General features: G+C 46.7%; 1 protein-coding gene across 14 annotated transcripts in view; it reads left to right on the top strand.

Moving 5' to 3' along the window:
• Window positions 1-14472, top strand: part of nav2a (neuron navigator 2a) — a 152862-nt gene that overhangs the window by 127523 nt on the left and 10867 nt on the right. For 5 of the 14 annotated variants that reach the window (XM_081710102.1, XM_081710105.1, XM_081710104.1 and 2 more), the window contains 12 exons: window positions 878-1184; window positions 1635-2349; window positions 3384-3794; window positions 4055-4120; window positions 4577-4621; window positions 5319-5476; window positions 7238-7417; window positions 10141-10193; window positions 11650-11673; window positions 12475-12549; window positions 13932-14015; window positions 14140-14263. In XM_081710102.1, the coding sequence (XP_081566228.1) occupies window positions 878-1184; window positions 1635-2349; window positions 3384-3794; window positions 4055-4120; window positions 4577-4621; window positions 5319-5476; window positions 7238-7417; window positions 10141-10193; window positions 11650-11673; window positions 12475-12549; window positions 13932-14015; window positions 14140-14263 (2242 nt within the window). The remainder of the gene's footprint in view (window positions 1-877; window positions 1185-1634; window positions 2350-3383; window positions 3795-4054; window positions 4121-4576; window positions 4622-5318; window positions 5477-7237; window positions 7418-10140; window positions 10194-11649; window positions 11674-12474; window positions 12550-13931; window positions 14016-14139; window positions 14264-14472) is intronic. The other 9 variants (XM_027011143.3, XM_081710114.1, XM_081710112.1 and 6 more) reach the window with 6 other exon arrangements.

Below are 14472 nucleotides of genomic sequence, written 5' to 3'. Positions count from 1 at the left end.
TTAATATTTGAACAAGGCTGAGGTCATACGGATTCCGCTGAAATCCACTACCCCAGTCCAAATGGTAGACTTCAGGAGTTCTGATTTAAGGCAAATGTGATTGTATTAAATACAAAGTTGACTGAGACACCTTACACCATACTTTAATTGTGCAGTAGCGTAATATAAAGAAGTCATCTGCAGTAAGAAAACAGAATGGAGACAAGCTATGCATTTTTCCTTGCTCCTGAGAACTTTGACCTTAAAATTTATTAAAGACATGTGTCACCATGGATATAGTTTTCTTGGGTAACACAGACACCTCTAGACGCCTCAACAGTGAGGTCTGGTATCCAAGCCCCCCCCCGCTCCAAGCTCACTTTTAAACCAAGCCACACCTCTTTAAACTTGAACCCAAACTGGCCTCCCTGGTGACTAAGGTCATACCCTGCCTCAATGACACCATTAAAGCATGCTCAGTGCCACCAGTTCCATCTGGACCTGCTACATTACACAAGGACATAACCCAACAAGCCACTCATGTAATATAAATAAATATTTGGCATATCGGCATCCCTAGAGGCAGTAAATGGTAATGGAGCAGTGGGAATAAATGTTCTGAATATTCATATTTTATCACCTGTTGCTGAAGGTGCATTTCTTCACTTTCCTGTGAAGTATTGGGGAAGAAGCACCTTCACAAACAAATGCTTTAGTACAGCTAAGATTGTGGAGCTGGCATCAGACGTTGCTGTTTTCTTTGTGGAGCTGGCATCAGACGTTGCTGTTTTCTTTGTGGAGCTGGCATCAGATGTTGCTGTTTTCTTTGTGGAGCTGGCATCAGACGTTGCTGCCTACTTTGTGGAACTGGCATCAGATGTTGCTGTTTTCTTTGCAGCCACAAACAGATGCTGAGAAGCATTCAGCCGTGGAGCGAACTTCCAACTGGTCGGGCGACGACGTCAAAAGATCAGACGGCGGGTCCGACAGCGGGGTCAGAATGGAGGCCAGTTCGAAATGGCGAAAGAACCCATCAGACATTTCAGATGAGTCGGACAAGGGCGGGTCCACGAGGAAGGCTACTGCCATCTCTCACACTGGGTCATGGAGAAAGGGCATGACCGCCCAGGTGGGCGTGACTGCGCCCCGAACAAAAGGAGCGACTGTTTCCACAGGAACAGGCACACTGAAAACACATGGGACAGGTGAGAAACTTGCAAAACTAATGTTAATGAAAGCAACCTTCATTAGGTCAGAGTCATTTGTGACATAGTAATTACATCACTGTAACATTTTTCATCAGAGTACCTCAACTGACTTATCATACACCCTAAATGTGACTATGAGCAACTATCATACAGCCTAAATGTGACTAAGCTTAAAGGCTCCTGTATGGTGAACTACTCAAAAGCAGGAGATAAATTTCACTTACAACCTTGCATATCCGTCGCATGCACTATTCATCAAGCCTGCCATGAGCTGCACAGGTGAATCACCACAGGGAAACCAAAAATGTAGCATGTCTGAGGAAAAAACCTTTTTCCATCCTTTTTCCAAGGCTCACACACAGATGTAGCAGGTGTGTGCTGTGAGGCTGGAAGCCACTGTTTTTATTTGTTTGGTGTTGTAGGCTTGTGCTTCACATCTCTGTGCAGACCCTCTGCATTTCTTTTCTTCAGCTAAAACAGATGATGCTAAGGTGTCAGAGAAAGGCTGCTTCTCCACCAACCCCAGCGGGGTCCACCACTCCCCATCTGATGCTGGGCGGAGCAACTCCGACTCCACTCCCACCCGCATGCCAACCTGCACCTTTGGCTTTAAGAAACCCAACTCTGGTTCAGGCTCTGTCACCATAGCTGCAACCTCCAGTGTCAGCATGGTGACAGCCAGCGGGGCCACCATCACTAGTGGCTCGGCCACCCTGGGGAAGATCCCCAAATCCTCTGCCTTGATGGTGGGGGGAGGAAGAGGAGGGCTGAAGGGGGCGCCAGAGGGATCGCCAGTGCCCCAGGAGGACAGCTACCTGGTGGCTAGTGCGAGGTCAACGCTTCAGTATCGCAGCCTACCCCGCCCCTCTCGCTCTGGAGCTGCCGCCCGCAACGGCAACCGCTCATCAACCAGCAGCATTGAATCAGGACTAAGCACCCGAGCTACTACGCTCACTGTCACAGCCAATAAAATGCCCACACAAAAAACAAATGGGAGCAATGGGTCCCCTGCCAATCAGACAGACAAAGAGAAGGGTGGAGCTTCAGAGATGGACAACCTGAGAGGGTGTGTGTTTGGCTCAGGTGGAGGAGCGGCAACTATTCCACAGACTGCACGACAGGGGAGCAAGTACACAGAGGTGTCTTCACCTACTCTGCGCAGGTACACACTATTACATCCTCTTTCGTGAACATACACAAAAATACAAACGCACAACTACTTTACACAGGTACACACTGTACCTCTGTATCTCTCACTCACACTTGTCCACACGCGCGTGCACACACACACACCTACTCTGCATGGACACACTATTGTATGCTGCCGCTCTATACAGGTACACGCTCTCTCTTTCACATATACGGTGCATATCTGCGTACACCACCTCGCTCACACAGTGGGACCAGTGAGATACCTGCCAATCATTCAGACACATGCAGCCCTATCTACATACATACTCTACATACATACAACACTCAACCTCTCACACATACATGCTCAACGTATGTACACATTGTTGCACGCTCTTACAATTGTTAAATGTGGTTATATTGTTAAACCTCTCTCTCTTTCATCAGACACACACACACACACACGCATTCACATGTTACATGCATGTCAGCGTTTGGTCCTGCTCTAAAGCTTCCTTAATAAAGAATCCCATTCGTCTTCTAGAGGCCAGGCTCCACCTCTGCCAGACTTTGTCATGTGTTTGGTTTATCCTAGATGAATGAGTAGAAGAAGGGATATTTTTTCCTTCATGTCTGTGCATTGCTTCTTGGATGAGCGTTGCTCTCACACCCCATACCTGCCACTCATATTTCACACCTGGCGTAGTTTGTCCTTGATGAGGAGAACCCTTTTCATCTTGCCCACAGTTTATCTCTAGAGGTTTTAAATGTGTAGCTTTGAAAAGCAAACAGCTGGACAGTGAGAGAGAGATTACTGGAGTGGGAGTCCAAGAGTCACATCTGAGTCCCCCCCACACACACATTTGGCACACAAAAACTGTGGCTGTATTAACTTTTTTTTGTGATATCTGTAGATATTGGTTAATCTGGAAATTGAATGCTGAGTCACCAAAAAATTGCCCCCGCCAAAAAAAAATCCCCAGGAGCACACATTTATTTGCTTTTGCTTGTATATGTGTGATTTCCTGAGTGTCTTTGCATCTAACACCCCCTCCCCATTTTCAGGCTCTTTGGAGGTAAAGCTCCTAAGCAGCCTCCTGTCACAACTGCAGAGAGTCTGAAGAACTCTGTGGTCATCTCCAACCCACACGCCACCCTGGGCCATCACACCCTGCCTGCTGGGTCCCTGGACTCTCCGTCGGCCGGGGGGCCAGGCAGCGGTGGCAGTAGCCCCCTGTACGGAGGGCGGGGCGCTGGCCCCGTGGGCAGCGAGCAGGCCTCCAGCCCCGGCTCAGTCTACTCGACGGGCACGGGCACATGGGGCACCACGGCGAGCAGCTCCTCTGCACCAGGCTACCCGTCTGTCAGCAGCATGCATACCAGCAGCGAATCCATCGACATGTCATTGGGCAGCGGGCATCACCGCGATGACAACCACCCCCCACTCACCCGTGCCGCCAGCGCAAAGACCGAGAGGTGAGGCTTGATTAATGGGGGGCTGGGTTTTCTGCATGCAGGGCTTGGGTTGGGCATTTGGGTGGGAACCTTGAACAAGCTGTTTGGATGGGGTAGTTGGAGGGGTTTCATCTGATGCGTTTGGAGGAGCTGTCTCTTGCAGCATACTCTGCAGTGTTACTCCTCTCATTTTCAGTAATGTGTCCATCTTTCTTCTTCTGCTCCTTGTCCCGCATCAACCCGTCCTCTTCCTGTCCTGTCCTCCCTAATCCCCCCTCCAGTCCCCTGTCCTCTCCCTCTGCTAGTCCCAAATTCAACCGCAACACCTTGCCTCGGAAACAGGATAGGTAAAGGTGTTTGTGCTTCACTGTTGCTGGAGAACACCTATGGCTTCTGTGCGTGTGTGTGCGTGTGCGTGTGTGCGTGTGCGTGTGTGTGTGTGTGTGTGTGTGTGTGTGTGTGGAGTTTTTGTCCTCACACTGTTGCACTACTGACTCCCCCTCATGGCTTATTTGCATACTTGAGCTTTACTGAACCTTAGTAAAATAGCTTACTGTAGCATTCACATTTGTGCATGAGTGTGTATGCTCAACATGCTCCATTTAACTTGATTCCGCAAGCAGATGCCCGTGTGTGTGTGTGTGTGAGGAGAGAGAGAGAGAGAGAGAACTGCAGAGCCCCTAAGATGCATATGCTCATAACAGCACTATCCCTCCCCTGCCCTCCCTCCCTCCCTCCCTCCCTCCCTCCCTCCTTTCTTTCTTCCAATGCGTTTGTCATGCGTCTGTCCACCCCTCTTCCAGTGACTCTTACAGTGATAGGAACACGCTGCCTAAGAAGGGATTCAGGTACTGGTTCCTAGAAGCACATACTAACACTGCTAACCTGTAACACACAGGCTCTTTCGTGCACTCTCTCCCTCACTCTCTCTCTCTCTGTATCTCCCTCTCTCTTTCTTTCTCCCTGATGGCTGTTTCTGCTGTCTGTTTTTTTTTGCAGTGTACCTGTGGACCCATTTGTTTCTGTGCTGCCAATTTGTGTGCGCGCATGCGTGTGTGGTTGTGTGTGCGTACGCGCCTGCGTGCACGCATGACTGCACACAAACACACACGTGTGAGTGTGTGTGCGCAGGTGTTTGCGCCTGCTGTGCTGACACGTTCTGTGCTGTACCCGTCATGAGTTCCGCTTTAGTGTGTCCCATCTGCTCCTGCAGCTTCAGCTCTGAGCAAGCTGCTCATTTGTCCATGTTTGCTTACTCTGCTTACATCTTTGCTGTGGCATTAAGAAGTGACCCCTGTGATACTGCAAGGCCTTTCAATTGTCTCATTATTTTTCAGTATGTAGGTGTAGACTCATTTTTATTTCTAGTTGAATATAATTTGTCGTGAACAAATATTAAATTAAAACTATTAATTATGAGAAGAAAAAACAAACAAACACTTAAGATTTATCACCACAGACTTTCCAGTGTACTCTGCCCATGGTTGTCATGCTATTTTAATGTGTAGACCTGACTGGAGAGTATTTGTGATACCTTGTCCCCAGGTACTGTCCCTCACCACAGGTGCGTCAGGAGGAGGCACGTGATTGGCTACGTTCACATTCCGCTGGCGGACTACAGGACTCGGCTAGCAATTCCCCATTCTCCACAGGCTCCAGCCTCACGTCGCCATCAGGCACGCGCTTCAACTTTGCCCAGCTCGGTACGGCCAGCAGAACAGAACACAGCACTGAGCTTCAATCAGTCTTACCTGTAATAAGCACCCAAACATACCAAAAACACAGACGAAGACTTGTACAGCAACTTTAAAGTGGACGTATTATACCCCCCTTTACACAAATGAACACAGTTCCCTGGGGCCTTAATGAAATGTCTGACATGCTTTGGTCAAAATGCCACAGGTATCAGGCACTACAGGACCCTGCTCAGACAGGCTGGTTTGAGTGCTTGGTCCTTTGGATGATAAAGAGCCACTGTTTATCTCACACCCCCTTCCGCAGGGTACGCTGACCAGAATTCAGCTTTGCTCTACCATCGCAACTGTTGGGCGTTAGCACTGAGAGAAACATGGCTGCTGGGAAAAAAAACATACCAGTGCCAGAGAATTTGTAGAGAAAATTACAACTCTGTCCTCCGGTTTTGTCAGACACTAGGGGCACCTGCGAGCGAGTCCAAAATGAGTGGGGGTAAATTGTCTTTAACCTCTAAAAACTAAGAATTAAAATAGTTTCTTACCACTTGGCCAAGAAGTATGTATTAGACTAAAAATAGCAAATATTTGTATTGCTTTTTTTCCTACAGCAAACGGCCTTTCTGCTACTTCAGTGTCAGCTCTCCAACCAATTAGCCCTCAGCAGCAGAAACACTAGCATCCTACTGTCCAAAACCCATTCAACTAACAAACTAATAGTGTTGTTATTGTATATTCTGCTGCAAGTAATTCCAATAATTTTGTAGAAAATTAGCTACACCTAATGTATTGCCTCAGCCGTTAGCATTGGCTAGTGCGAAATGGCCAATGAAATGCATAGCTAGCTAAGTTGGCCTAATTATTTTTTAATTACTTAGCCTCATCTGCAGTTTTGCCATGGACACTTGATACTGATCCCTCGTTTAGTAAAACTTTCACACCTACACACTACAACGTGTACCCGTTTGTCAAATTACAGATGGACATAAAGCACATGTATTCCTTGCACAACATAACCCACTAACGTCACTAACTCCTCATTAATTGACTGGAACACAGCAGTAACTATCACCTTATTCACGTATCTATAAAATAAAGTTCAGCTTGCAGACATTCAGGTAACAAACTAACAGTGTTGGCTAATGTTATTGTGGGTCCTGCAGTAAGTAATGGCAATAACTTTATAAAAAATTACATGATGTGTATTAACCTAGCTAACTACCTCAGCTGTTAGCATTAGGCGGTCCTAAATAGCCAAATAAATAGGCTATATGTCCTATAGCATAATTATTTTTTAAATACATTTCCAGTGTCTGCAGTTTTTCTAAAGACAGTTGGTATTGATCTGTTTTTTTAATAGAGGTTTTTTTTGCCTGTCTTGCATTGTATTGACCCAAGTTGTAAATGCAGTCAGACACAGAGTAGTTGGCACATGCAAAGCTGCAGGTTTTTGTTAAGTGTAACTGGGACATTGGCAAAATAAGCTTTATCCACTCACCTCTGGTGTCCTCTTGAGGCTGAGGGCTGGTATTTGTGCCAAAGTGCTGGTCTGTGGAGCCAGCAACAGAGCCGTTCCCATGGTTACTCTTATCTTTGACATATGCTAGCGGTTCCAGCGCTATGCATTACTGTTTTATAGAAATCCAAGCTAGGATATACCTTGAAATATGTATTTATGAAATGCATGTTCAGCTTTGGAATGGATTATGGCCTTCCTTTGGTGTCCTACACCTCTGTCTCTATTAAAACACCATGGTCTCACTGGGTTTGCAGCCAGTCCCACCACAGCAGCACAGATCAACCTCGCTAGCCTGCGCAACAACAGCGTGTCCAATCAAGACAGCATGGTGGACTCCTCTGGCGACACCCGTCTACGCAATTCCTGCATGTCACTGGACGAGAAGACACGCACCATGAGTCGCTCGGCCTCCTTCAGAGATGGATTTGAAGAAGGTGAGGAAGATGGAAGGATGTACAGAGGGAGCAATGGGCGGACAGAAAAAACAGAAAGTAAAATAAAAGGGGGTCGCATAGCTCTGATTCAGCTCACAAGCTGTTGGGTTGATTCTGGTGGTAAAGAGTTGATTGGGTGAGTCTGGTGGCCCAACAGTTTATAGTTGAGTGTGGAGAGGTTGAACAGGTAGGAGTGTGTGTAGTGCTGATTGTTGAGTGTGGAGACGTCGAACAGGTAGGAGTGTGTGTAGTGCTGATAGTTGAGTGTGGAGACGTCGAACAGGTAGGAGTGTGTGTAGTGCTGATAGTTGAGTGGAGACGTCGAACAGGTAGGAGTATGTGTAGTGCTGATAGTTGAGTGTGGAGACGTCGAACAGGTAGGAGTGTGTGTAGTGCTGATAGTTGAGTGGAGACGTCGAACAGGTAGGAGTATGTGTAGTGCTGATAGTTGAGTGTGGAGACGTCGAACAGGTAGGAGTGTTTGTAGTGCTGATAGTTGAGTGTGGAGACGTCGAACAGGTAGGAATGTGTGTAGTGCTGATAGTTGAGTGTGGAGAGGTAGAACAGGTAAGAGTGTGTAGTGCTGATAGTTGAGTGTGGAGACGTTGAACAGGTAGGAGTGTGTGTAGTGCTGATAGTTGAGTGTGGAGATGTCGAACAGGCAGGAGTGTGTGTAGTGCTGATAGTTGAGTGGGGAGACGTCGAACAGGTAGGAGTGTGTGTAGTGCTGATAGTTGAGTGTGGAGACGTTGAACAGGTAGGAATGTGTGTAGTGCTGATAGTTGAGTGTGGAGACGTCGAACAGGTAGGACTGTGTGTGTAGTCTGATTAGTTGAGTGTGGAGAGGTAGAACAGGTAGGAGTGTGTGGTGCTGATAGTGGAGTGTGCAGAGGTCGAACAGGTAGGAGTGTGTGTAGTGCTGATAGTTGAGTGTGCAGAGGTCGAACAGGTAGGAGTGTGTGTAGTGCTGATAGTTGAGTGTGGAGACGTTGAACAGGTAGGAATGTGTGTAGTGCTGATAGTTGAGTGTGGAGACGTCGAACAGGTAGAAGTGTGTGTAGTGCTGTTAGTTGAGTGTGGAGAGGTAGAACAGGTAGGAGTGTGTAGTGCTGTTAGTTGAGTGTGGAGAGGTAGAACAGGTAGGAGTGTGTAGTGCTGATAGTTGAGTGTGTAGAGTCATAGAACAGGTAGGAATGTGTGTATAGTGCTGATAGTTGAGTGTGGAGAGGTAGAACAGATAAGAATGTGTGTAGTGCTGTAAAGGGTAGTATCACACCCATGCTGCAGGGCACCGCTGGGTCATTCATCACTGGATGGAAACGCTTTTCCTTTCGTCCTTCTGTCGTTTGTCCCTTACTCTGCCCCTCCATCAATTCTTTTGATGTTTTCTCGAATGATGTGGGACATTTCATCCGTCCTGTCATGGGCACCCTAGGGGCAGAAGCTCTGTGTAGGTGGATATACGGAAATTTCCAGTTTAGTCAGCCATGACCCTGCAGTGTAATTAATTTGCGTCAGAGATGAAGGATGACAGATCACCACATTTATCACCACCACAGCATTTATTATCATGCACTAATCCATGATTTTAAAGGAACTTTTCAACACAGATCACCAGTCTGGGTTATAAATGGTCATGTATATTTTTTGGCTTTAAGGACTGGTTCAGAGATTTAGATTTCAGAATCTAATTTGTTTTGTAGGCTTTCAGAGTCTACCAAATAGCTAATGCTGTGCAATAGCAGTATCACAGCTGAAACATTGACACTACATACTAGCTTTGTGTGTGTGTGTGTGTGTGTGTGTGTGTGTGTGTGTGTGTGTGTGATGATGTATTGCACGTGCTTGCTCCAGTACCCTGTTCCCAGAGAGGGAGAGATAACAGAGAGAAATGTAATTACTGAGGGATGAGTCTCTGATGGAGGGAGGCCGCAGAACACTTTCTGCTTTTTCCTCCCTCCTTCTACCTTTCTCCATTTCCTTTGACTTTTAGTTCTGCTTTGCTCCTCCTTTTCCTGCCTTCTGCATATGCCATGCCTCTGTTTGGCACACTCTGGTGAATGCACTGTGTGACTCGGTTTGGGTGACACACCTCTCAGACCTGCTAGACTTTTGTTCAACTAGATGGCTCTCCTTCTGCTAAAGTGTTAACAAGGCCCTGTTCAACCAACTACCATCCTCATCCACTAGGGGGCATCATATTAGGAAGTGTCAGACAGGCCTTTGAGAACTGCTGTTTTGACTGGTCTTAGTGAGATTCACCACAGGGTGTAATCTGATGACACTCCAACCAGGTACGTTAAGTGATGAGCACTATGACGCTACCCATGAATACTTTTAATGAGGAAGCCATGCTGGTGGAAGAGAGAGTTACAGTTGTAGGCTTACAGTGGTTGGAAAGGGTGTATGTATGTGTGCACGCACACATGGAGTATGTGTGGCCTGCATTGTTTGTATCTATTTACAAAATTAGCCTGTTTTCAGTACTGTAAATGTTTTACCTCACAAACTTCGAACCTTCAGATGATTTGCCAGGCTGTTACTTAAGACAGGCTACTGACACATGCTGGGGTCCTACTGGGTCCTGCTGGGGTCCTGCTGACCCATGCTGAGTCCTGCTGAATGATGTGTAATGACCATTAGATGAACCAATTCTGCTGCCGTTGATGCTGCACTGCTGTCTTTTCCATGCTCAGCTCATCTGTCCCCCTCTGTCCCTCCAGCACATGGGTCCTCCCTCTCTCTGGTCTCCAGTACCTCATCCATCTATTCAACGGTAAGTTCAGCCACTCTCTGTGCACCTAAAAACATCAAAAAGACACAATCCAAAATTAGATTATATGTACACAAACAGCCCAGAATTTTTTTTTTTTTTTTTTTTTTTTTTTTTTTGGTGAGATTTGACTTGTCATACCAAACAAAACATTATGTCCAAAACAGGCACATACAGTTATCTGTTTGCTGGAAAAAAAGGGCGTGATTTACGTCATGTCAGACGTTCTCACACACAAAAGACTCATATGAAACCCGTGCGTGAGACTGGCTGTTGGCAACCGTCCACTTTACACTACACCCACGTGGGGAATCCCTCAGCCAATCGCTGTCTGGGTACAGGCCAAGCCTGCCACGCCCCTTCAAAGGGATGGTCCACTCACCTGTGGAGGTGGCGTTAAGGGTGTGTCTTAGGGCCTGGAGTGTAGGTGAGAGAGTAGATATAAATGTTCTGAAAGAGCTGACCTCAGTCTAGAGATATATTGACAGAGACAGAGATAAAGTGAAAGTGAGAGCGATAGTGTGACAGGATGATGGCTACTCTGTCTATCCGAGGAGCTGTAACTGCTTGGCATAACACGGTAGGATCACCATACAGACATCTGTTGACATTCATATATGATATTTAACCTTTACACTTTCCTGCCACTGAGCTCCAGCAGATTGGTGAAGTTGTTTTGGTTTTTTTTGGGCTTTTTTCATCCTTTTTTATTATTGTTTTCTTGTTCTCCTATTGCTGGTGTAATCGGGGTGGTAGTGGAGTTTGTTGCCCAAAAGGATGGAGTGTGTAGTGATGATTTGACAAGACTGGTGTGTTTTGCAGAAAGGAAAAACCAAGACATACACAAGCAAACACACACACGTGGGCAACCTGATGTCGTAACCGATTTTGTATGCTTGAGTGTTGTTTATGTGTGTGTAGAGAGCTTTTAGTTAATTGGCATCAAAAATCCAGTTTAATGAAAAGGGTTCTGCATTGAAATAGTTGAAGTGTTATATGCATCAGTACAACACTGTGTGTGTGTGTGTGTGTGTGTGTGTGTGTGTACACATTTGTGAGTTTGAGCACACACTCCTAAGCCCTCTAGCCTGCACAGAATGTGTGACTTCACTCAGAACTTAAGGCTGTTGGCGGCACTATTGTTCTAGACACAACAGCATGCCAAACGCAGACGCCCTGAGGAGTCTGTCTGAGCTGCACGGCACTCTGTCTGAGCTGCACTAGCTACCTGTTTCTAGAGTATCCTCACAAGCCACAGCGAGCTTGGGGAGACGGACAGAATGGAGAGACACCGTCCTGTCTGCTCTCCTTTTTGGGTTCATTAGCTGTTCCTCTGAGGTGTAGGTGTGATCATGTGGGTTCTGTGTCTTTCTGCTTGGCTGAGGTTTAAGTGCTTGAAGTAGTGAAGTTGTGTCTAACTGCAAAACCCTGTGCATCATTTTTGTACTTTTTATTTCAGACCGAAGAGAAGTCGCAGTCAGAGGTGAGAACATGAGAACAATTCTCACGCACAGACATACATTTAGCAGTCTCCTGTGCATTCACCCCCTCCCGTGTACGTGTCTGCGTGTGTGTATAGAGAGAGAGCGTTTGTACGTATGTGTATGGGTTGTTGCAGCCATGTACGTGTGCGTGCGTGCATGTTTTCCATGCCTGTTACTGACCTGTTGTGAAAACAAACTGTGGGTGGTTTCAGTCAGGTCCTATTTCAGCTTTAGTTTCAATAAGTCCACCTGGCTCACATTTACAATAAACCCACTGTGAAATACAGCACTTGGATCAGAGGCGCAGTGGAAACAACAGCGACGTAGATGACGGCAGAGAGAGGAATGGCAGATCTACGTTCAGCTGCTTCCACTCTGAAACACTGAGATTACAGCATCAGAGTTGTGGCCCCATACTGTACATACACCTGTGAATAGTTTCTGTCTGATTTCAAATCCCCGTATCCTTTGCCTCCCCACACCTGGGCTAAGGCAGAGACCTTGGCCAGGCTCCATGCCCCAGCCTCCTGTCTTTATTCTGTATTTATTCTACCTCTTTATTCTTCCTTTTATTTAGGTCTTTATTCTTTTTTCCCCCCTGACACCCCCCCCCCCCCCTTTGGGGGACTATTAAGATTATATACTGGATAATTAACAAATCGGTGAGGGCCTCCTATGTAGAGGGAGGACATATTCTGATATTCTGCATTTTATTCTGTCTTTTTGTCTTTATTCTGTGTTTTTTGGTAGTAGTTTTTTTGTCAACTCCTTAACCTTTTTTTCTCTCTCTTTCTCTGCAGATCCGCAAGCTACGCAGAGAACTGGATGCCTCACAGGAAAAAGTGTCTGCCCTGACAACGCAGCTGAGTGCCAATGTGAGTAAACGCACGCCTACACACACACAGGGCACATTCCATCAAGGCAATGCTGCAGTGACCTGGTGATGATGTAGGAGACAGTATAACCGGTTCTAGGATGAACTGGTTGAATTTTATTGTCTAATGACTGACGGTGATGATGTCAGTGGACTTTCCTATTGCTGTTATCTTAATGCAAAACACACAGAAGCTGAAATGCATTCTAACCACTCAGACAATAGCTGCATTCTTTAATAATAACCCAGTGAAAGCACCAGCCCTGGACACGTCACTGGTTAAATTTGTTGGCATGTTGATCATTGCATAAACTCTTACATATGAAATATACACTTTGCATGCATGTGTGTGTGGGTGTGGGCGTTTGTGCCTGTGTGTGCATAGCAACAGAGAGATGAGGGTAGGAGAGGCAGAGTTTAATCCCTCAGACACACACATTATGCACGAAGACAGTGTCATCCCCGAGTCCATGCAGGTGGCTTTGTTCTGTACAGCTCAAGGTCTTTGGAGAAGAGAGGAACTCCAGAGGCTTATGCTGGGTCTGGGCTGGCTGTATTTTAGGTCAAGGCTTGAGTGCATAGCACGGGCATATGAAACGTTTACACTAAGCTGCATGGGTAGATCTGAGTAGAGATCGATTACAGGATGCTTGTGTGTGTCTGTCTGACTGTCCGTCCATCTACATGCATGTTTATGCGTGTATACATGTGTGTGTGTGCGCGCACATGTGTTTGCAGGACTGTTGGTTAGTACAACATAATGATTGATTTTTGGGCTTCATAAAGTTGACTTATTATTGTATCTAAGGAAATTCACAAGAACTGTGTGCTTATTGTGTCTGAGGGGAGACAGCTGTGTGCTGTTAGCATCGTCCGGATATGTGTTTGGATAAGTTTTAAATTAGGGAAGCAGAGAGAGCGACAGAAACAAGGACAGATACGTGTGGGATCCTCTGGTCAGCAGTGAAGTGCCAAGGCCTCTGGTTTGCTGCTTTGTCTCCAAACTTCTCCAAGGTGGGAGGAGCATGTGAGCTGGCAGAAGTGCATGGCTCAATCAGCATTGCCACACTGGCACTGGTGAGCGGTGGGAAGAGGCCAGGCCAATCAGGTGGCTCCCACGGCCCTGATGACTGAAGGGGGCAGGACTGGAGAGATTGTTCAGTCCCCCCCCCCCCCACACTTAGATTATAGTGTCTTGTTTCGTAGTCTAATAGTTGTTCATTTGTTAGAAAATTATTTTGTTACTTATGTAGGTGAACTCAACACCAATTATTTTTCTTTGGGTAAAAGGCTGTAACAGTAATCTCTGGTTATCTGAGCAAAACATCACTGAGTTCAGCTGTATGTGTGTGTGTGTGTGCGTGCGTGCGTGCATATGTTTAGGCTCACCTTGTGGCAGCCTTTGAACAGAGTCTGGCCAACATGACCATTAGACTGAAGAGTCTTACAATGACAGCAGAACAGAAGGTAAACATACACACGGTCACACAAAAACACACGATCATTCACTTTCTCACATGCGCGCGCACACACACAGACTCACAGGCCCTAAGGTATTTGCATCAGACATGTCTGTGTGTGCGTGCACTAGGACTCTGAGCTGACTGAACTGAGGAAGACCATTGAGTTACTGAAGAGGCAGAATGCTGTGGCTCAGGCCGCCATCAATGGAGTCATAAACACGCCCGAGCTCGTCTGCAAATCTGAACGCACAGGTGAGTGAACGAGTGAGAGGGTGAGTGAGTGAAGGGGTGAGTGGGTGAGAGACTGAGGAGATGAATGGGAGTGAGGGGATGAGTGGGTGAAGGACTGAGGAGATGAATGGGAGTGAGGGGATGAGTGGGTGAAGGACTGAGGAGATGAATGGGAGTGAGGGGATGAGTGGGTGAAGGGGTGAGTGGGTGAAGGACTGAGGAGATGAATG

This window comes from Electrophorus electricus, chromosome 3 (assembly GCF_041902795.1).
Source record: "Electrophorus electricus isolate QZ-2024a chromosome 3, ASM4190279v1, whole genome shotgun sequence".
In the NCBI taxonomy this organism is placed as follows: Eukaryota; Metazoa; Chordata; class Actinopteri; order Gymnotiformes; family Gymnotidae; genus Electrophorus; species Electrophorus electricus.
This window is presented reverse-complemented; position numbering and strand designations above follow the sequence as displayed.